The sequence below is a fragment of the Panicum virgatum genome, chromosome 2N, assembly GCF_016808335.1.
Source record: "Panicum virgatum strain AP13 chromosome 2N, P.virgatum_v5, whole genome shotgun sequence".
NCBI classification, from domain to species: domain Eukaryota; kingdom Viridiplantae; phylum Streptophyta; class Magnoliopsida; order Poales; family Poaceae; genus Panicum; species Panicum virgatum.
The window spans coordinates 36316179-36338275 of record NC_053146.1 but is presented as its reverse complement, the minus strand read 5'-3'; the positions used below and the strand labels follow the sequence as shown (position 1 = coordinate 36338275).

Genomic DNA, 22097 nt, shown 5'->3' with positions numbered 1-22097 from the left:
TCAAACAGGCAAGCTAATCCTAAGCTTAACATGGACGACCTATGTAAGCAGCCTTTAGGTGCGGCTAGCTAATCCAATGCCTATATATATATATATATATATATATATATATATATATATATATATATATATATATATATATATATATATATATATATATATATATATATATATATATATATATATATATATATATATATATATATATATATATATATATAACGCAACCAAGTCAGCTTAGATCTCCAGTTATCCAGCATTTCTCCGTGCCGCCCTTAGTTTTGCCGCGCTTATCCGGTTCTTCAGAATCCTGCAATTTACACGAATTGGAAATGGGAAACAAGATCAGTTCATCAGTTGCAGTACTAAAGGTTGACCACAGTAATTTATCACCACATTCAACATGAAATACTGGAGACTAATATGTAAATCCATGGATATAGGGATAGGCTAGCTATTTGCGTCGACATTTTTCATATCAACTGTCATAAATTCTATAAACCATCAAATAATCTAACTGACACAGAATTGAAAGCCCACATATCTTTCCACAATTTACATAGAATTTTGACATTATAACAGTAGTACGAAACAACTGTAAATGCTGCAAATCCAGTAATCCATGCATATATGTGAACAAAGACAAACTGATCTAACTGACCACGAAACAATATATAATACAAACCAAGAGAAGGCAAAAACAAGTACCACTTATACTACAATAGATCGAGGTGTACAGATAAGAAACTGTGAGAAGAACTGTAGATTCTTTGGACCATGCAAGTAACTTAACCCATATGTGTGTGATACAAGACAAAATGATCTAACTAACCATAAAACGAAGTAATAAACCAAGACTAGCCAAAACAGTAGCCAAGGTGAACATCACAAAGCAAAATGAGATTGGCTGAAAATATGACAGATCCTTTTTTTCAAAGAGTACGTCTATCAACAGATAATTAAATGGCATTTTTCATAGATATTCATACCTCTTAACCCTCTTAGGATCTGTGTTCACGATCTCCTTGAGGCGCTTATCCTTATTGATCATCTCCATCTCGGCCACAGAGAACAAGTCCCCATAGGTGCCCCTACGCGACATGCTGCTGCTAGCAACAGCTGCACGAGATGGTAGCTGTCGTGGCAACCTGGGTTTCTCCATGCCCCCGAGTATCAGCTTTGGCACTGGGGTGGAGTTCTCCATAGACGAGCTGCTAATGTTCCAGGGCTTGCTTGCCCAGGCACCGCTGCTGCTGCTGCTGCTGCCACCAGCAGTGATGTCAATGTCAAACATAGCGTAGTTGCTAGCTGCCGCTGCCGCTGGCGCCGGCGTCTCCGGCCAGCCTTGGCCCATGCTTCCTCCACCAATGGTCACCTGGTCGAGCATGCTGGTGGCAAAGGAAGGCATCTCCGGCCAGGGATTGGTGCTGCTGCCACTGTTGTCAAACACGCACACACCGGCATCGTCAGCTGCCGCTGGTGTCTCCGGCCAGCCTTGGCCCATGCCACTCATGCTTCCTCCACCAATGGTCACCTGGTCGAGCATGCTGGTGGCACACGAAGGAATCGCCGGCCAGGCACTGCTGCCACTATTGTCATCAAACATACAGTATTGGCCACCTGCCGCAGGCGCCGCCGGCCAGCCTTGGCCAATGCTCAAGGTCCCTTCACCAATGCTCATCTGGTCGAACATGCCGGCCAATGCAGGCATCCCGGCCCAGCCTTCTCCACTGGTGTCAGCGGTGCTCCAGACGCTAGGGCCATCGCTGCTGTTCAGCTCTGGCGTGTCTGTGGAGGACGGCAGCAGTGGAAATTGTAGGTTTGGATTGGCGATGCTCACATTGTCGTAGGCCGGTGTCAGCATCATGGTGGCCTCCCAAGATTGGCCACTACCATCGAAGGCGCCCATCTCTCTCGGCCTGCTGCCGCTGCAACCTCCTAGCTGCATCCAGTTGCTATCTAGATCACTTGACGACTGGAACGATTGCAGAAGAGCATTGAGCCCGTCATCTTCGTCGTCATCAAGTGAAATGAGCTCGGGCTGGCGCTCAATGCATGGGGCGTCGTCCATGGGCTCCTCCTTGATCTGAAACCCAGGTGCAGGTGCTACTGCTACATCAAGTATCGGCGCCTCAAATTCAGAGTACCTCTGATCCTGTGATTGCATTTCCAGACTTGGCGGAGATGGGTGCAGCTCCGAGTCTGATGGCCACTGCCAGAACGGCGTCTGATCCTGTGATTGCATTTCCAGGTGAGCCGATGACGACAACGATGATGAACCGAACATGGTAGTCAGCTCGTCGCCTGGCAGAGGCATCAGGTCGGTGAAGGAAGACTTGCTGGATGCCGGCGGCGGAGCGAGGCCGGGGAAGATGCCACTGCCACTGGGCAGTGGCGCCAGATCGGTGGACGACGACGGCTGGTAGGTCGTCTTCTGTTGCTGCGAAACCAGAGGCGGAACACCAGACGACGAAGACTGCACCTGCCGTCGCTGCGACCAGAACGCAGACGCCGGGAACCCCGCGAAGCGATTGCCGGAAAGAGGCGGCACACCTGGAGACGGCGGCGGTGGCTGCGGTCGCCGCGACACTGGCGGCGGGACCTGGGAGAAGGTCCCGCTCGGTGGAGGTGCACGAAGGCCGGAGTCGAGGGACATGGTCGGCACCGGCGACGGCCACGCCTGCTGCTGGGCGTGGAGTGCCTGCCGCGTCGCGCCGCGGTGGTTGGTCGGGCGCGCGTCCAGATCGCCGAAGAGGCTGGCGCTCATCCTCCGGATCGACGCGAGCTCGGAGAGGAAGGGCGTCGGCAGCGCGCGCGTCCTGCGTTGGCGGCCACGCGGCGTCGACGGCGGGATCTGCCCGAAGCGCGACGCCGCCGATCCTGAGCCGGAGCCGGCGAGGCGGCCGGGCGACGGCGACGGCGCCGGCGGAGGGTACAGCGAGGGCGAGAACCGGCGATGGGGGCTAGTCGCGGTCGCGGCCGACGACACGGACAGGCCGAGCATCGCGGAGGACGGTGGCCCGCGCACCGGCGAGCCTGATGCGGCGGCGTCGGGGTTGGAGCTGGTGCGCGGCGGCGGCGGCGGCGCGCGGCGGTCCTGGTCCATTGCGCCGGATTGCTAGGGTTTGGATTGGGAACGGCGGGCGCTGCGCGAGGCTGCTGCTGGCAGCAGGAAGGACGGAGTGAGCAAAACGTGAGCGAGAGGGAGGGAGGAGCGCACTGCTTCGAAGTTTTCTCCGTTTCGGCGCGTCTCCCTGAGGCGCCTCAAATCTCTGCAGATACGCCACATTAATGGGTGTCATTAATTCGCTCCAGCCCGTTGTTACCTCGGCCCAGTCTGCACATTATTCTGCAGATACACATGCATGGAATGGAAGGATGCAGGCCAGGCCCCGGCCCATGCCTTGGTGCATCGGCAACAAAAAAAAAAAACAAATAGCGCCGGGCGCAACTGAAAGAACGAAGCAAATTTGCAAAGAAATCGAAACTGAATGGCTCTTGTACCTTGGTTTCCACACGAGAGATATGATGCACCAAAAGTAATGGTACGGTGACGAACTCCAGAAAATGTCACAACATATGTGCTATTCTTTGACGATTTAAGTGATTAATTTGGTCATTACAAAGGAACAAAATGTTACAAACTACGTACTATATTTTGTTACGTTGTACGTTTTATGTGTTTGTTCATTACAAAGGAATCGAACAATAGTAATCCTGTGGAACATAGTTGGAGACCACACGCTACCAGAATATATATAAACAAGGGTCACTCCGATCCTCTAATTAAACTTGATGATACTGTAGAGGGCCGGGATTGTTTACGAGTAAGTTCCATTTCAAGAAAACTTCCACACCGATGTATCCTCATCGTTTGCCAAGTTGATATACAAGCTAATATAATTGTTTAACCTCAAGACAGACTCATAAGTCTTTGTGTTCCACATTTCTCATCATGGAAATACTTCAGCATCGGAAGCTAATCCCTGTATTACAAGTGCTTAAGCTATTTATATAATTTTAATTTTACTGATGGCAAAATCTTACATGTTCCACTTTCCTATGATGTCCTTTACTTTCTTGAGATTACTAAATAATTGGAATATGAACGGTTGTGTGAAAGCGAGTGCACAGATTGTTATGATGGATTTTATTTATCATCCTTTTTTGTATGGATGAATTTCCATGACCCGACTATTCATAATGATTTTGTTTCACAAGAAATACATTTTTACTACTACAGAACATGTAATGCCCACTACGTTAAAATGCCATATTAGTGACGGATGTAGACCCACATTAGTGACGTCTAAAATGCACGTTACTAAATTTTCGTCACTAATGTGAATCACATCATGTGCGAACACCCGTCACTAATAACTCACAAAGGTGACGGCCGTCACTAATAACACACAAAGGTGACGGCTATTGATACACACGTCACTAATAACAAAGAAATGTGACGGCTTTAGAAATTACATGTCACTAATAAGAAGATATCAGTGACGTAGCTGTACCAAGACGCGTCACCAATGTTGAATTAAAAAAACAAAAAATAATAATGCAGGCGTCCATTGCCCATCATTTGCATTCCATCATACAGAACTAACATACATTTTGACCGTTCAAAAGAAGGCTTTACAGTGCATCTCTATACACTTTGAATCAAAGGACAGTGCCAAATAACAGCTAGCAATTTGTTGCAAGCTTGTTGGTGTCTCTTGATTTCACCAATTTGTATTCACTCTTGTAGCTTGACGTCCATAGCAGTTGTGCCATTTCTTTACTCCTTCAAATTCTTGGCACATATTGAATTGTTGCAATCTGTGAAGCATATATCATATATTATTAGATCCTTCTCCAATGAATCGTCGACCAATTTAATGGAAATCTTAACTTGGCCAATAGCAACAGATAAAAGAACAACTAATGCGCACTACAGAAAGGCTTGCAGTACTAGCAGAGGGTTAGCACATTTCATAGAACATTTGGGGTGCAAGGGATAAGGACATTAGCAGGAATGGAAAGCAAGCAGCAATTTGATCTGCACACAGTATAAGGCAACTAATTTTCCCACCTAAACCATAATGATGGATGTCCTAATCCAGCCAACCGATATATTAATGATCAACAAAAGCATGCATGTCCTCCGCTTCGTGCGCTTGATGGATATACTGAGCAAGCAATGGATTCCACCAAAAGTAGTGCAATAAAAATCAAAGGGGGGCGAATGTACCTCAAGCGAACCACATCCAGCGCGTGCTTCTCTGCTTGTGGATCCAAACCCAGATCCAACGGAGTTCGCCTGAAGCTGCTTCATATCTTGAATACCAGCTCAAACTCTCCTTCTGCAAAAATACCAATACATGTGATGGAGAAGCTGGGCATGAATTTGCAGGAAAAAGCCGTAGTCCATCCGGCTGCAGAAAATCCTAAATCCGTTGCCTGTACAATAGTAAGAAAATGGAAAACCAGAGTAGCATCCATGAAGGCCGGTGGCGGCGGGTCGGGAACCAACGTCGCACCTGCGGAGGTCGGCAGCGGCAGTGTGGGATCCGAAGTCCTGCTCGCGGGGGGGGGGGGGGGGTGACGACGGCGAGGTGGGATCCGGCATCCCGCTCGCTGAGGGTGACCGCGGCGAGATGGGATCCAGCGTCCCGCTCGCGGATCAAGGAGCAGCGCCTGGGCACGGATGCGGTGAGGGAGGACCGGATGAGGTAGGAGGATGGCGTGCCGGCGGCGATGGCGCACATGAAGGAGAAGAGGGGGGCGGCGGTGCACAAGAAGAAGATGGGGGCAGCGACGCATAAGGAGAAGCAAAGGGATTAGGGTTGAGGGGAGGAGGCCGTGCAGAGTGGCAGCGCAGGGAGGGGGGTGGGGGGATGGGGGCGCGGCGCTTGAGGGAGGGAGGTAGTGGGAGGCTGTGTTGGGCTGGGTGAAAGGCCGTGGCGGCCCAGGCCCAGGTTGTGCATAAAATTTCTATTCTCGCTGCTCATAGATTAAAATTGGTGATGGGTGTATAACTGCGCGTCACCTATAATATATATTGGTGACGTGCAACTAATTATACATCACCTTTGTGTTTCATCATTAGTGACGCGCGTTAAGGTTGACCGTCACCGCTAACTAATTAGTGACGTGCGTAAACGTTACCGTCACCAATATGTGCATACCAGGATAAGACAAATGGTACTCTTTTGCATTGGTGACGTCTGCGATATTTAGCCGTCACTAATCTGAAATTAGTGACGTGTGAAGTTTTCATGTCACTAATATGGATGTCTCATTTTAATGTTTTTTACGTAATGGCCTATCCGGTGGTAATAGTAGACATGAGCGTCTGGTCGTATTACGAACCAGCGGTGATAAGTCAACATACTGAATAAATCTCCCACCACCCTTGACTCTCATCCTTCTCTTTCTCCCTTCAATGAGCTCTCCTCTCCTATAATCGCTCCTTCCCTCCCTGCTGCCCTTCTCTCCTCTCCCTCAATTCCTCACTCACCCTGCTGCACCTGGTGGGTGACCCATGCACGGGACAACAGGTGTACGTAGTGACGTGGTAGCGACGGGAACAACGGGGCGGAGGTGACCTATGCTCGTTGGTCGGGGAGCCTGGGATGTCCCGCAGCGGCGCAACCCCACGCGAACATCCCTGAGCGCCACCGCGTCGCACTCGTGCAGCGTGGCGGTCTGATGTGCCGACTAGGACGCTTTCGAGCCGAGAAGGAGGAGCGGGGTGAGCCGGGGTGGGAGTAGTGATCAAGGCGGCACCTATGCATTGCACGTGGGATCTGCGGCGGCCAGTGTGTGGGAGCGACGGTGGCTGGCGTGGGGCAGCAGCGGCGGCCTGTGCCGGAGGAGCGACGGCGGGCAGGCGGGAGCAGCGACGGTGACTTTTTTGTTGTTTTTTTTTCAATAGACAACACTGTTGGTTCTTAAATCAGTGGCGATGCCACCACCGATCCTAATCCAACGGGAGGCCGAGCCAGCAATGATGTCGGTTTCAACCCGACGGTACGGTGATGGGGTATGTGTACTAGTGTTTTCATGCGGATAAAATCATTTTGTCGTAGATTATATTAGCCATGCCTGAGGAATTTGTGACGTTCTAGTGCAAATTGGGTGACGAAAAGTGTCATCATATAATGTAACCATTTGGTGACAATCATATAATCGTTATAAAGTACATTTCATGTTGATCGGAGTAACTATCATTAGATACGCTACATTTTGTTTTGATTTCCTAAGCATCATCACTAAGAGCATTCTATGACGCATGACGCAGGAAAAGGTACTATTATACTTTTATGATATATTCGCACCATTTTATGATATGTTTGTTTTGTAGTGGTTGTTTAAAACATCTCTATTTTATCAATAAAGAGTGTGTATTAGTTCATTCATTGTCTTAGCTATTATTCCTTTATTTGTTAAATCTAGCGGGCTAGGTGGTTTCAAATTAAAGCTTACCTAGAAGCAGCCAATCTGGATCTTTATATGGATATGGAACTTTCAGTCAACATAATTAGAATAGGCGATTCCATTGGAACTGTATGAAGCATCGCAGTGTTATTATATTCGGAGAGGGACTTATATGTTTAAGTCTATTGATCAGATTAGATTGATTTTATGAAAATTTTCATAACTCTTCCTATATTAACATCGTGATCCCTTTGGTAAATTGTTATATTCGCTCAATGTTTAACTAAATATATGTATCCTAATACTAAATATGCAAACTATTTGAAATATACTATTATAGAACATGGAAGATGCACAATTCACTAGGAAAACCGTTAAGGGAGTGGATGAAATTGATTCATATATAGATATGTAGCTATAGTCGATCAACAGCTAGAAAATAGAAAAGTTGTAATGAATCATTTGAGCTAATGCCCACTTTTCTTGTAGTGGTGTACTGATATATAGGACAAATTATGTGCGTAGCCAATATAATATGTACAGGCCCTCGTCTCCAACAGTACTAATAACTTCTTCTAACTTAAATAATTATTTTTTTGCATCACATATATATCATGCATTCCCAATAACCCAGATGCAAATAAAGAAGCAGTCACATATTCGACCCCTGTAATTCAGAGATGTTCCTCATCATCATATAGACATATGGCATATATTCGTAACTTTCATATCTCCTTTAGGAGCATTTGTTTACATACCAAAGCGGATACATATAACCTAGATGTCCTTATCTAAATGCTCGTCCTAGTCAACAAATTCCCAGAAGAATGCCCCTGTGTAGTAGGCCGGCATGCAGGTAATTATTGGTCCTGCTAACACTTTCTGGATGCTAACTGACTACACGAGCATCTTCTGAACTTTGAATTCTAAGAGGTTTATCCATCTCTCTTTTTTTTCTTTGCTACAAATAAAATATACATAAAAATGTGATTACAACTATATATTTCATAACAGTGATTAAGAAATACAACAACCTAGAACTTACTACTGTTGTTAACCAAAAGGATCATTAATGTCTTCCATCAGATATTTTCTCTGATCATTGATTACTATGTGTGAACACTGTATGGATTTTTTTGTATGTCTCTCATCTGTCGAGGAAGATCTATCCACAACTTTAGAACCATATTCTGCAGGCCAAGAGGTGAATATTTACCGCAGGAGCTGACACTTGGAATTTATACCTTCTGTGCATGTACATGCATGATCGGGTTTTCTTATTACAATGGAACGCTCTGCACAAAATATATATGAAATAGCATTGTTACTATCCTTTTTTCACCTAATTGCAACGTAAGGCTGCAACCTAGCAGTTGGGCACTTCATATTCTCAGACTATGAGCCTACTAAGAGTAAAACCTGATCAAATGTTTTCTGTACATTAGTTGCAACAATTCTTTTGTTGATTCAAAACCATACCTATGCATCCAATATAGTAGTTTTGACTCAATCATGTATTTCTATAATAGTATAATCTCATGAAACACATGCCCATTCGATGAAACACCTGCAAATATATATATTTATTTGTACACCCCTAATGAAACTGGATTGGACCAGGGACAGAGCTAGAAATTATACTAGGTTAGAGCCATACAGTAATTAATCAATCATTTTCGCCTAAAGGGACCAAATGTTAACTTCCTGACTAATAGTCTTAAGATATATAGCTAGTAATCTCCCTTGATAGGATCTATGTATTATTATTTGGTGAGGCCACATCATGAGTGGAGATCGAATCTGATCCTAAGTTCCTAACTAAAGACACCGACCGTATATTTGATCTGACAGGTCAAGTCAATGTAAATTCATGCCTACCACACAAGCTAATCCGGCCTCATTACACTGAAAGCCTTAGACATTATATATGGGTACTACCCTACACAACCCATAAGCAAAGCAGCCTGCGCTTTGCTGCCAAGACCTGTAGACGATATCGCTAGGGGAAACAAGACCTGCCCTAGATTGCTTGATCGCTCAACAAATATAGCATGTCCTCTGCATGCCCAAGTTTCACCTTTTCCTGCAGCAACATCTCTTGCAGCATCTGGTTCTGCTGCGGCGGTGGCGGCTCCAACAAGGAACCTGAACAAGACTCCATCAAACAATACCAGCAGGGGGCGCATCCACAGCCATTGCCACCGCCACCGCAGGTTATAACTGTACCTGATCACCTTAAACCAACTTCTGGACAGCAGCCTCCGGAGCTTCCACCGGCACCACCAGGCCAGCAGATCAACAATCCTCCTCACCATGTTCCATCCATTGAGACACACTATCAACCACCATCGCCGTCGACACAGCAGCAAACATGGCCTCAAACTCTTCTGCCGCTAGGATTGCCAAAGGTACATGATCCGTGGTCACCGTGTACGCAGACAATCCCTTCTGATGTGCAACCTACAATGATGCACAAGCCGCCACCGCAGCCGGCACTTGTGAGATCACAGGCACCACCGCCCCCGCAGGCTCCATGGCCTGCTCCTGCTCGTCAGCCATCAAAGACGTATCAGCAGCTGGCGCCACCTCCGGAGCAGCAACGCCGGGCGCCTCCTCCTCACCCATTCAAGACCAAAGTTTTAAATCTCCCGCTATAACTTCTGCTATAGACTGCTATAGCTATTTATGCATGGTGCCGCTATTTGAACTCACGTGTAATTTAGCCGCTATATCCCGCTATAGCCTCATTTAACCCGCTATTAGCTGTTTTCAGAGTCTAGCCGCTAAACCCCTTAGCCCGCTATTCAGAACCTTGTTCAAGACTTACCAGGCTGAAGCGCCACCACAGGCGCTTCCACCTGGGCCTCTGGTTGACTCGATGCCCTTCATGGGATATTACCCACACGAACATCCGGAATATACTTTGTCCAAGGAAGCTAAAAACTCTGCTAACTGTATGTAGTAGGAGCTTGTGGTGATTTAAGGAACCATCCCTTTTAGAAAGGGTTGTTAATCAGTATATTGGTTGACAACTTTAAAGTGTGTTTTATTTTTTTTCCTTTTGACTCTATTATTGTACTAAAGTTGTAAACAACTCTGCTAACGGCAATGCAGAGAAGCAGAATGGACGGATAGGTTTTTATCTACTTTTTCCTTTTGACATCGACTGGACAAGTTGTTATAATCTTGAGTGTTTAAAGAGACTCGTCAGGGTTAACAAAATTAAGTAATGTTGATGATGCGTATATATAACACCAAGTCCATTCCTAAAGCAGAAACAGTGTGTTTCCATGAAACCAGTCTTACCCTAGCAAATATTTGTTGTGGGGAAAATCAGTTCTTATTTGCTGACAAATTAATTAAACAACAATCAATTCTTGTGCATTAAAAGTTTAGCATCAAAATGCGTGTGCTTATTTGGCCATATGTTTAAGCGGTTGACTATCTTGTTTTATATCTAGGTAGTACTTCTCAGAATTTAATCAACAATTTGCCCATCCATTGTGTTCCAAAGTAGTCCCACTACCGGAAACCGGCTGTTTGCCGACTGCCTAATGAAGATTTGCCGAGAGCTATGCCGAGGGTGGCACGTTTTTTTGCGCTCGGCAAACTACCTGTTTCCGTAGCATGCCCGCAATCAGTGTGACTGGATGGAATGCAAATTTTAAATCCTCTTCTCTTTCTTATTTTTCTGAAGATAGGTGGACATTTAATAGTGATCTAATGTTCATCCTATCAGCAATAGAAAACTACCAACATATTGTTTCGAGGAACCATCAATTAAACTTAAACATAAGAATTTCACTAGTGCTGGACGGCTGGGCTGCCATGCCCATACGGCCGGGGCTAGATGCTCATTTGCTCTATCACTTGCATTGGTCCCCACTCCCCAGTCCCCAGTGGGGTCCAATGAGACCGGATCATATCAAGAGCTTTTATTAGATGGTTTTCATATCAGGTATTTTGGACAGCTCGACTGCTGGACTCTGAAGTTTAAGGTGCTGTTTGGTTAGGAGAATGTAAGCGCAAACGATAATGGATTTGATTACCGCTGTGACTTGAAAACAGTAACTAAATCCTGTGATTGTTTGGTGCTCATCTGGTAATGGAGAGGGATCGGAAACAGCCGGTGATAGTGCTATGCGGGAGTGATGGGGGCCTGGCCAATCGGGACAAGCGCAGGCAAAAGAAAGCGGGACGGGAGGGGATGCGATTGCACGCTATCTTGTTACAGAGCACCCGAAACAAACACGAAACAACGTTATATTATCTATCTACATTTTAATCAGTTCCCGAAGCAAATTGGATGAACCAAACACTACCTAAATTCCAACAGAAGTGAAACCTGAAACTGAAGTAAATTGATTATCTTTGTGCAGAGGAAAAAAACTAGAGATCGCACATGAAGAAAGAGTGAATGGATAACTCCTCGCAGAAATTAAAATTGAACAGACAATCATTGCATGATTTGTTTGAGACCATTGCAAGAGTGGAGGATGGAATCTGATCCTCAAAAACTAAAAGGCACCGACCAGATTCGGCAGGGTCAAGTCTATGTAGCTTAACATCCTAGGCTTTCTAGAACTGTACGTGCTTTCCAATACAACTGAACAATTGGCAGTCCCATGGGCTGGGCAAACTTCACAGGCAATGTACCTCTTGGACTCTGCGGGTCGAACCTCTTCACAGAACATTACCCGAAAAAACACGAGAATCCAATTCCACGGGCGAGCGTCAGCGAGCGTGCTGGCGCTCGATTCCTGACCCAGCTCAGTTTCACGTGGGTGGCCCCCAACGATTTTTATTTTTTATCCAGTTCCATCCTTGCACGTTAATCTGACTACACATTCTCACAGCTAGCTTCGCGGCCTACGACGCGTGACAGCGACGGAAGCTATGTGTGTGCGCCCATGCTTGTCGTGTATACTACGTGAGAGGCCTCGGCCACGTAACCCTATGTATTTGAACTAACTAGTATTCTCTTTATTTTTCTTTTTCAATCTTTTTGTTTACCTCTTTTATGTTCTTTTCGAGATGTTCTTTTGACAAATATTTCCTACAAGTATGTCAAAAAGTTATCTCGACAAATTGTATTTTACATGTTGTATGACAAACTTATGCATAAAAATTGTGTGAAGAAGTTTTCTTGACAGTTATGTTCAAAGTTATCATTTTAGTAAGGAAGCTAAACAAAGTTATGCATAAATTTTGCACATGTCGTGTTAAAAAAATTATCCTATAAAAAGTTGGTTGGAAAAAATTATGCATAAACATTAGAAGTATCGTAAAAGATTTGCTAAAAAATTATCATCTAATAGTTATATTGAAAATATCAGTTCGATAGTTGTCTGAAAAAATTATACATACATATGTTATAATAAGTAACTTTCTAAAAATAGAAAGTTGTGGGAAAAGAAATTTTCTCGAAAAGAAAAAAGTCACCCACTGTCCGATCGAGCGCTAGAAAGCCTCCTGGCGCGCGCGCTCTTATTAGCAGAGCCCGAAAAAACATCAGGAACACTTTCTCCAAGGAAGCTAGCTAGTAGCAACTTGTTTGCTGTATATATGGAAGCATCTTACAATTAGATACTCAATAAAACATGTTCTCATAAAGGGCTATATATGTTGGCCACACTACCAGAAAACTAGTCATTTGTCCATGAGTGTTAGTACCGGTCACATTTAGGACCGGTACTAAATAGCCTTGGGGTGCATTTAGTACCGGTTCAAAATTTTGACGCCTTCTAATGCCATTTAATACCGGGTCATAACACCACCCGGTACTAAAAGTCATTTTTTAGTACCGGTTGGTGTTTCGGCTCGATACCAAAATGGCGCGGTCATTTAGTACAGTCAATAACACCAACCGGTACTAAATGATGATGTCGCTACGGAGAATGGGCGACTACTAAACTACTCGATTGCTCGTTTGTTGTGCGCTTGATAGGATATGGTCTAGCACGCAAAGACTCGAGGATTTAGACTGGTTCGGGCCGGAAATGCCCTACGTCCAGTATGAGGGTGGTGTTCTCGCTCTATTGCTCTCGAGCCCGAGTGCTCAAAGTTCAGAGGGGAGCTTACAAGCCTTTCAAACAGTATGCTTTCTTGGAGTCGAACCTCTAGGAGTCCAACCCTTTCCTACGTGGGGTGCTTCCCCTTTTATAGTTCAAGGTGGGGCCCCCTGTTTACATATATCTATCGTGGTGTCTTGGCTCCTCCTGGGGGTCCTTCATCTTCGTCAGTCGTCGGGGCCCACTCGGTCGATCGGGAGTGGAGAGTCTTGAGCCTGGTTGGTTTTCTTGGGCAACGGGTTATCTAGGTGCTGTCCCGTCCTCGGTCAGCCGGGGTGGCCTTGCCACTCGGGCGGTCGCTCGGAGGTTGTCTCCCATCCTGTACGCCCGTACCTGCTCCTCCGTCCGTAGCGCTGCCACACGTCCTTCCGACGTGGCTTCTTTCTGAAGGACGGCACGCCCGCTGAGGGGTGCCCTACCACGGTCAGGCGGTGCTGTCCGGTCACACCTGCTGGCGTAATAGAGTCGTGCGCAGGGTAAGCTATTATTACGGCGTGGGAGGCGGTGCTCATTGACGCTCTCTCCCGTTGCGTCATGTGGCCTGCACCGCCGGCACTGTGCCCCTGTCAGGGGGTCCTGTGGATCTCGTACGCGCGGCGTGAATAGAGGAGCGGGCGTCGTGGGAGCCTGTACAGGACCAGGCTTGACTGGCACGCCCGTTGTACGGGGCGGCAGTCTTGGAGCGCATTGCCCGGGTTACTCGGTACAGCGCTGACCCGAGGGCGCTAGGTCCGGCGGCCTCCATGTGTCTCCGGAGGGCCAGCCTTTGGTTGTGTTGGGTGCTGAGGAAAGGCAGTCGCCCGTACCGGTTGGTGGGCTGTGCTGCGGTGAGCCCAATGGGTTGTTGGGTCAATACTGTTTGAGGCGGGCCAGTTAGGGACCCCGGGTTTACACCCCCATCAGACGCCCCCGAGTGGCTTTGCGATTTTCGTAATCGTGAAGCCATTGGACCTGTCTTGATGGTTCCCGGTCGGGGCGTCCCATCTGCCTGTTCGCGCGCCTAGCTTTCGGCGGGTGATAGTGCTGGCGTGACAGAGGCGTGCCAGTCTTGATGGCTGGCTGGAGGGCTGGCACCACGGAATATCGAGGCCTGCCGGCACATCCCGTCACCGTGCTGCGGGTGCATCGGCTTCTCCCCCGCTGGGAGTCGCTTCTTACTGGTGGGGCGTACGGTGGCGGAACCCCGAGTGGCGCGACGGTCGCTCGGCGCGCTGGGCCCGGTCCTCTAGCATTGAAGAGGGGCGTGCAGTTTGATGAGGACTTTTGGTGCGCCACGTTTGACCAGTCCGTTGGGTGCCACGTCCGTTCATGCCCACGTTCGCCTATTAATAGGGGCGTTATGGACGCTAGGTTCCACACAAGAAAAAGATCATGGAGATTTTTCTGATAGTTTTCTTCCTCACACCCCATATGCTCGTCTTCCAGATGAGGGTGGGCACGTCCTATTCTCTGGTGCTAGAAGAATGCTTGCGAGCGGCGGAGTATCTTCCTCAGGCGGTGCCACGTCAACATGTTCATCCCGCCAACCGATGTCCGGCACCAAGGAGTGCGAAGGTTGCTTGCCGGAGTTTGGCAGGCCAGGCCACTGGTCTGCTGGCTCCCTCGCCAATAGGCGTGGGGGGCTCCCAGCTTTGCTGGTGGCCTTCTTGATCTCTCCTCGGCGTCGGCCCGGTGACCTGGTGGTGATGGACCTAACCTACCACGGGGGCTGCCCTTACCCATCCCACTTGCTGGTGCCGCTCCCCCGAGACTTCAGGTGGGTGCATCACGCGCCGCTAGTGCGGAGCTACGGACCCGCTGCCTCATCCTCCAGCTACATATGGAAGGCGGCGCAGTTTGGAACTGCGCTTTGTGGCAGCGGGGGACGGTCAAGGGTTCCTCTCTCCGTTGGCAGGGTGGTCTTGCACCCAGGACGGTCTTCGCGTCTCCGGCCAGAGGCGGGTGGTTTTTTGAGTGGCGACTGGAAGGCAAAGCGGCTAGGGCAAGGAGATCTTGTCCCGTCTTCCAGTGCCTGAGGAAGATAACAGGGAGCTACATCGGCGAGGAGTCCGGGCTAACATCAGCTCCGAAGACTCATCGGCGCGGCTGGTGCTAGAAGAAGGCTTGCGAGGTTGCTAGAAGAACTCTTGCGACGTTCTTTGGCCATGTCCTCCGCCTTGACGCGTAGCAGCCACTGCCTTAGGCCCCATTTGTAGCTCCCTCGTGGGAGTGAACGGATTTGATCCATTGTACCAACTGCTCTTCTGGGTCGGAGGCAGCTAGCTTTTGTTTGTTGTAATGGCTCTTGGCCGATAGTCTTGAGAAGAAAATGAATAAAATTGCCAGAGGCATTCTTATTTTGTTTGTACATTTTATGGCCATGTTTTCGTTTTTGTGCCTCAACGGTTGGTGAACTCCACTGCGATCGCTGGGGATCGGAGGTGGTGAACCCTACCACTTGACCTCGGTGGCCCCGAATGGCGGGTTCGGTGAGCTCGATAACGAGTAGGCCCAATTAAGGACAATTTGAGTGGAGTCCGCCCCCGTCGCGGACGGCGGGGTCAAGGAGCCCCGCTGGGAGCACTCCACTACTCAACGGTCCGCATCCCAGTCAGATGCCCGAGCCGTCCGCCGGCTCGGGGGGGGCTCGATGGCCTCCCCCCTGGAGGGGATTTCGTGGGACGCACAAGGCCGGATCGGACAAGAAAGGTTGAGATGACCCGTTTGCTGCCAGGGCAGGTCGAGCTTGGGCTGCTTGGTGCTCGTCTCAGTTTTTCTTCCCTGGCTCTTTCAGTCAAGGCAGCGTGGAGCCCTTAGCGGACTGGCCTTTGAAACTTGAATCAAATCGTGCGGTTAAGATTCGTTTGAGGCATCAAAATGGTTCGCCGCCTTCCCTGCAATTGGAAACAAATGGACGGTGAGGGTTTTAATTGAAATTGTGGGGAATGCACCCGTAAGATGAAGCATCGCGCCGATTGCCGCAGAGAGGGCCGCGTGTCCTGGCTCGTGCTTTGAGGCGTCGCTTCGCTCTGGAACTGCTGCGGAGTGATGACGCGCGCCTATTTAACCTGCTTTCGCCGCTTCGTCTCCATTGACGCCACTGCCTGTCAGTCCGCGGAAGGAGAGCAAGAGGAAAGGAGCAAGGCATGAGAAGAGGAAGAAGAGAGGGAAGGGCTAACCGCCTTCGTTGTCGTCGCCGCGCTCTCCCCATGGCCAACGGCAAGCGTCTGCGTGACGAGGAGTCCAACACTCCGCCGCGCGGCCTGCCGCACGTGTGCCGCGAGTCCTTCCGGGGCAGGTACTTTTCGCCGTCACCTCCTTTCTTTCGATCATGTTTGCAGCGTGATTTCACAGTGTTGCAATTTCTCGTGCAAAGATGACTAGTCGGAACCAGTCCCTGTGTCATGAACTTGATCAGTTGCGGTCGTCAGCACGATAAATTTGCTCCTGTGTCCTTGGCACTCCGCCATCCAGTCCCCTAGAGGATGATCTTCAGAAAATCCCCGGGGAGCTAGCCGTGTTGACAGCTTTGGCGGCCTACCATGGGGCCTCGACTGCGCTGAGCGGCATCCGGAGCTAGATCTGGCAGGCCTTGACGGTGATCTCTCCGCCGGGCGACCATATGACGACGCCCTCGTGGTGGCAAGGAAGCTAGAGCCTATCGCTGTCAAGATTGCACAGGGTCTGCCCTTTGCAACGGTGAGGGACGTCCAACGCGTTGAGCGGGAGCTGGAGGTGTGCGATGGGGGCGGCGACGGAGTCGTGGCGGATGCTTCGTCAACTGGTGGATCGGTCGTTCTTCCCTCGGGCGTGGATCCGCCATTGCAAAAATAAATAGCTTGTATTAGTTTTTGCTTTGTGTGAGGCAAATAGTAGAGGAAAGAACAATCCGCGCTTGTGGGCAAAGTAAATTTTTATTTTTCCAAACGAGCTTCACCGTTCACTTTTCTGCTTGCTCGTGAACGTTCTTGCCCTCTACATCCTTTCTTTCGAAACAGCGTGCTGATCGTAGGCTCGATGTGTAGCCGGAAGCTGGCCCAGAGGCGTCAGTCGCCAGTCATCGTAGACCGTTACACGGATTTGATTGATCGGGTAGTTTGGGAAAAACGTTTGAGTGGGATAGAAAATGCGAAACGGTAGAGAAAAGTGTGTCGAGTGACAAGAGGAAATGGTGCACGTGCGCTGCACGGTTCGTCCCAGTGATGCCCCCGAGCGCCTTGGCCTGAGAGTGCTCAGGCCAAGGGGCTACAGAGGCAAAGAACAGTGAAAAGTAGGATGGTCGAAGACCATGGTCTAGCCCCCGAGCTCTCCGAGCCAAGTGCAGTTGGGTCGGGGTGCTACAAACCAGAGAGCGTGTGTGCTGCGAAGAGAAAATGACATGTACTGGGTTCCCGAGCGCCTCCGAGCCGGGAGTGACCGAGTCGGCGCACCGGAAGAGGCCACTGTGGTGTGCGGGGAGAAAAATCGACAGGTGTCGGGCCCCGAGTGCTCCGAGCCGAAGTAGCTGTGTCGGGGCGCTAGAGCGATCCGTTGTGCTCTTACGGAAAAAAACGACGCGACTGCTCTATGTTCTAGGTGTTGGTCAGAGTGTTACCATCAGAGCCTTTTAGCCTGTAGATGCCTGGGCGTATGACCTCTGCGATGGTGTAGGGTCCCTCCCATGGTGGCGAGAGCTTGTGCTTGTCCTTCATCGACATGACTCGTTGCAAGACTAGATCTCCGACCTGCAGCGTCCTATCCCATATCCTCCTCTCGTGGTACCTGCGCAGAGTTTGTTGGTAACGGGCCAATCGGTTTAATGTCGCCAACCGGGCTTCCTCTAAGAGCTCCATGGCATCCCTCTGGGCTTCGGCTGCCGTTGCTGTGTCAAAGCCTTTGACTCTCGGCACGCCGTAGTCCAGGTTAGAAGGGAGTACAACCTCGAAACCGTATGTTAGGAAGAAGGGGGTTAGCCCCGTCGAGCGGTTAGGCGTGGTGCGCAAGCTCCAGAGCACTGCTGGCAGTTCGTCCACCCAACGACCTGCGGATTTTTTGAGCTGGTAAAAAATTCAAGGTTTGAGCCCTTGGAGGATTAAGCCGTTGGCTCTTTCTACTTGCCCATTTGTGCGCAGGTGTCCGACCGATGCCCAATCGATCCGGATCTCGTATCCTTCCGCAAAATCTTGAAAGTATTGGCCCATGAAGTTGGTTCCGTTGTCGGTGATGATGGAATTGATCATGCCAAACCTGTAGATGATGTCCAAGAAGAACTTGACGGCCTCCTTGGAATCAATCGTGGTGATTGGTTTTGCCTCTATCCATTTGGTGAACTTGTCGTTTGCGACAAGCAAGTGTGTGACCCCTCTTGGTGCCTTTCGTAGCGGCCCGACCATGTCCAGACCCCACATGGCAAATGGCCATGTTATGGGAATGGTCTGTATGGCTTGGGCTGGCAGGTGGGTTTGTTTCGCGTAGAACTGGCAGCCCTTGCATGCGCGGACAATTTCCTCCGCGTTCCGTAGGGCCGTGGGCCAATAAATGCCTTGTCAGAAGGCTTTTCCGGCTAGGGAGCGTGGTGCAGCATGGTGTCCATAGATCCCAGCATGTATTTCAAGGAGGAGCTCCTTGCCCTGGGCAATAGAGATGCACTTCATGAGAATACTGGTTTCTGAGGGGCTGCGTTTGTAAAGTTCGCCGTCGATTACGGCAAACATTTTTGCTCGTCGGGCAATCCGGCGAGCTGCATTGCGATCCTCAGGGAGGACTTCCTAGAGGAGATAAGCCGGTAGGTCACCTCTCCAGTCTGTGTTGTCTGCTTGGCTTGGCTCAGGCTAACCGGTGGCCAGGCATTGCGGGTCCCTGGGTGCTTGGTCAGGGGCTGGGTCGGTGGACGCATGCTCTATTTTTTTCCTGGGCTCTTTTCCGCAATCGGCGGCTTCTCTCGCGCTGATGGCATATTCAGGTCATTGATGTAAACACCACTGGGCACCGACTGGCATTCGGCGGCCATCTTTGCTAGAGCATCCGCGTCGGGGTTTTGTTTTTGCGGGATGTGGTAAAGCTCCAAGCCTCGGAATTTTCCTTCCAGTTTTCCGACTTTCTGGCAATACGCGTCCATGAGAGGACTCTCGCAGTTGGAGTTCTTCATGACTTGGTCGACCACCAGCTTTGAGTCGCCGTAGACGTAGAGGCGAGTCGCCTCGATGTTGATGGCTATACGAAGGCCGCTGATCAGCGCTTCGTACTCGGGGACGTTGTTGGACGCGGGGAAGTGGAGGCAAACTGCGTACTAGAATTTTCCTCCCTCTAGGGAGACCAAGACCACTCCGGCCCCACGCGTCCCATGACCGACCATCGAAATAGAAGGTCTAGTACTCATGGGAGATTTCTAGGGTCGGGGCTTGGACTTCCGTCCACTCGGCGATGAAGTCGGCCAGGGCCTGAGACTTTATCGCTGTGCGTGGCACAAACTTGATGTCATAGCCCATCAGCTCGACCGCCCATTTGGAGATCCGCCCTACGGCGTCGCGATTGCGGACTACCTCGCCCAGTGGGAACGAAGTGACGACCGACAACTCGTGCTCGGTGAAGTAGTGTTGCAACTTCTTGGTTGCCATGACGGCGGCGTAAAGCAGTTTCTGTGTCTGCGGGTACCGCGACTTGGTGTCTGTCAGTACCTCGCTGACAAAGTACACAGGTCGTTGGATTTTGAGGGTGTGTCCTGGCTCTTCCCTTTGTACCACTAAAGCGGCACTGACCACATGGTTAGTGGCGGCTAGGTAGAGCAGAAGTGGCTCGCAAGGGTCCGGCGCGACAAGCACTGGAGCAGAGGACAGGAGACTCTTCAGTCGGCCGGTCGAGGGCTGCCTATGCCTCCTCTGTCCAGACAAAGGTGTCGGACTTCTTGAGGAGTTTGTACAGTGGTAGTCCTCGTTCGCCCAGTCGGGCGATGAACCGGATGAGGGCTGCTAGGCACCCAGTCAACCTCTGGACGCCCTTGATGCCTTGGATTGGACCCATGTTGCTTATGGCCGCGATTTTGTCACGGTTGGCTTCGATGCCACGCTCGGACACCATGTATCCAAGGAGTTTGCCTTTGGGGACCCCGAACGTACACTTCTCGGGGTTCAACTTGATGATAAACCTCTTGAGGTTAGTGAATGTGGCGCTCAGGGTAGCGACCAGGTCGTTCGCGCACGGCGTCTTGACGACGGTGTCATCGACGTAGACCGCGACCGTTGCTCGAGGCAGATCTGCTCGGTCGGGGTTGGTCGACGGATTGATCTGGTCGGAGAAGCAGGCCTGCATGCAACGCTGGTACATCGCGCCCGCGTTCTTAAGCCCGAACGGCTTAGAGACGTAGCAGTAAGAACCGAAGGGGTGATGAAGGATGTCGCGAGCTGGTCGGATTCCTTCATCGCTATCTTGTGATAGCCCGAGTAAGAATCTAGGAAAGATAAGATCTCGCATCCAAAAGTAGAATCGATTATCAGATCTATCCTAGGAAAAGGAAAAGGGTCTTTGGGGCACGCCTTGTTCAGGCTGGTGTAATCAACACACATCATCCATTGCTTGTCGGAGTGGTAGACTTCTTTTATGAAGCCTGCAGCTAACAGTTTAGCTAACTCCTCTCCTATGGCCCTACGCCCTTTTCGTCGAAGCGGCGCAGTCGTTGCTGGATAGGCTTGGATCCCGGCAAAATGCGGAGCTCGTGCTTGGCGTCCTCCCTCGGGATGCCCGGCATATCGGATGGCTTCCATGCAAAAGTGTCCTTGTTGGTGCGGAGGAAGTCGACGAGCGCGAGTTCCTATTTGGCCGACAGCTGAGAGCCAACTTGCACCGTCTTGGTCGGGTCGGCATCGTCGACCGCGACCGACTTGGTCTCCTCGGCCGAGACAAAAGTCGGTGCCTGGCTAGGCTTGCCAGGGTCAGGGCGACACTCGGCGGTGGTGGCGCGAAGCTGGCTGAGCTCCGCCGAGTCCGCGACAGTGGTGGCGAGGTCAAAGTGCTCGCGACTACTGACGTAGGCCTGCTCGAAGGAGCCGCTCACGGTGATGACACCGTTTGGCCCTGGCAGCTTGAGCTTGAGGTAGGTGTAGTTGGGCACCACCATGAACTTGGCGTAGGCGGGGCACCCGAGAATGGTGTGATACGCCCCCTTCCAATCTACCACCTCGAAAGTGAGGGTCTCGGTGCAGTAGTTGGTCCTGCCGCCGAACGTGACCGGCAGGTCGAGGTTGCCAAGTGGGTATGCTTTCATACCCGGCAGGATACCATAGAAGGGGAAGAGAGAGGCCCGCAGACAGGCTCGCGGGATCCCCATGGCTTCAAGAGTGTCAATGTACAGGATGTTGAGGCTGCTGCCCCGTCCATCAGCACCTTGGACAGGCGCATGTTGCTGACAACGGGGTCGACGATGAGTGGGTAGCTCCCCGGTCGAGGGATAGTGACCGGGTGCTCATCCTGGTCAAAGATGATGGGCGTGGACACCCATTTCAGCTTCCTAGGATGGTGCTTCTGGCGGCACAGACTTCACTAAGTCGCACCTTCTGCTGGCGCCTGGAATAGTCATCTTCCAAGCAGCCGATGATGACGAGGCACCGGTCCACCTGGGGGAACGATTCCTCCGCAGGCTTCTCCTTG

The 22097-nt window shown here is 50.1% G+C and overlaps 2 protein-coding genes across 2 annotated transcripts; both read right to left on the bottom strand.

The window, feature by feature from the left end:
• Positions 1–973: 973 nt before the first annotated feature.
• Positions 974–3004, bottom strand: LOC120662559. Its single transcript, XM_039941683.1, has one exon. The coding sequence runs from the start codon at positions 3002–3004 to the stop codon at positions 974–976; it is 2031 nt and encodes a 676-aa protein (XP_039797617.1).
• Positions 3005–21261: 18257 nt separating this feature from the next.
• LOC120662558 lies at positions 21262–21777 on the bottom strand. Its single transcript, XM_039941682.1, has 2 exons — positions 21565–21777; positions 21262–21483 (listed from the first exon to the last, which is right to left on the bottom strand). The coding sequence occupies exons 1-2, from the start codon at positions 21775–21777 to the stop codon at positions 21262–21264; spliced, it is 435 nt and encodes a 144-aa protein (XP_039797616.1).
• Between the last annotated feature and the right edge of the window lie 320 nt (positions 21778–22097).

Excerpts from the sequence above, each read along its gene's own strand:
- LOC120662559 (XM_039941683.1), bottom strand. The coding sequence starts at position 3,004 with ATGCTCGGCCTGTCCGTGTCGTCGGCCGCGACCGCGACTAGCCCCCAT.
- LOC120662558 (XM_039941682.1), bottom strand. The coding sequence starts at position 21,777 with ATGGGGATCCCGCGAGCCTGTCTGCGGGCCTCTCTCTTCCCCTTCTAT. Across the intron at positions 21,484-21,564 it reads CCGCCTACGCCAAGTTCATG|GCCTACGTCAGTAGTCGCGA; the intron begins GTGGTGCCCAAC and ends TCCTTCGAGCAG.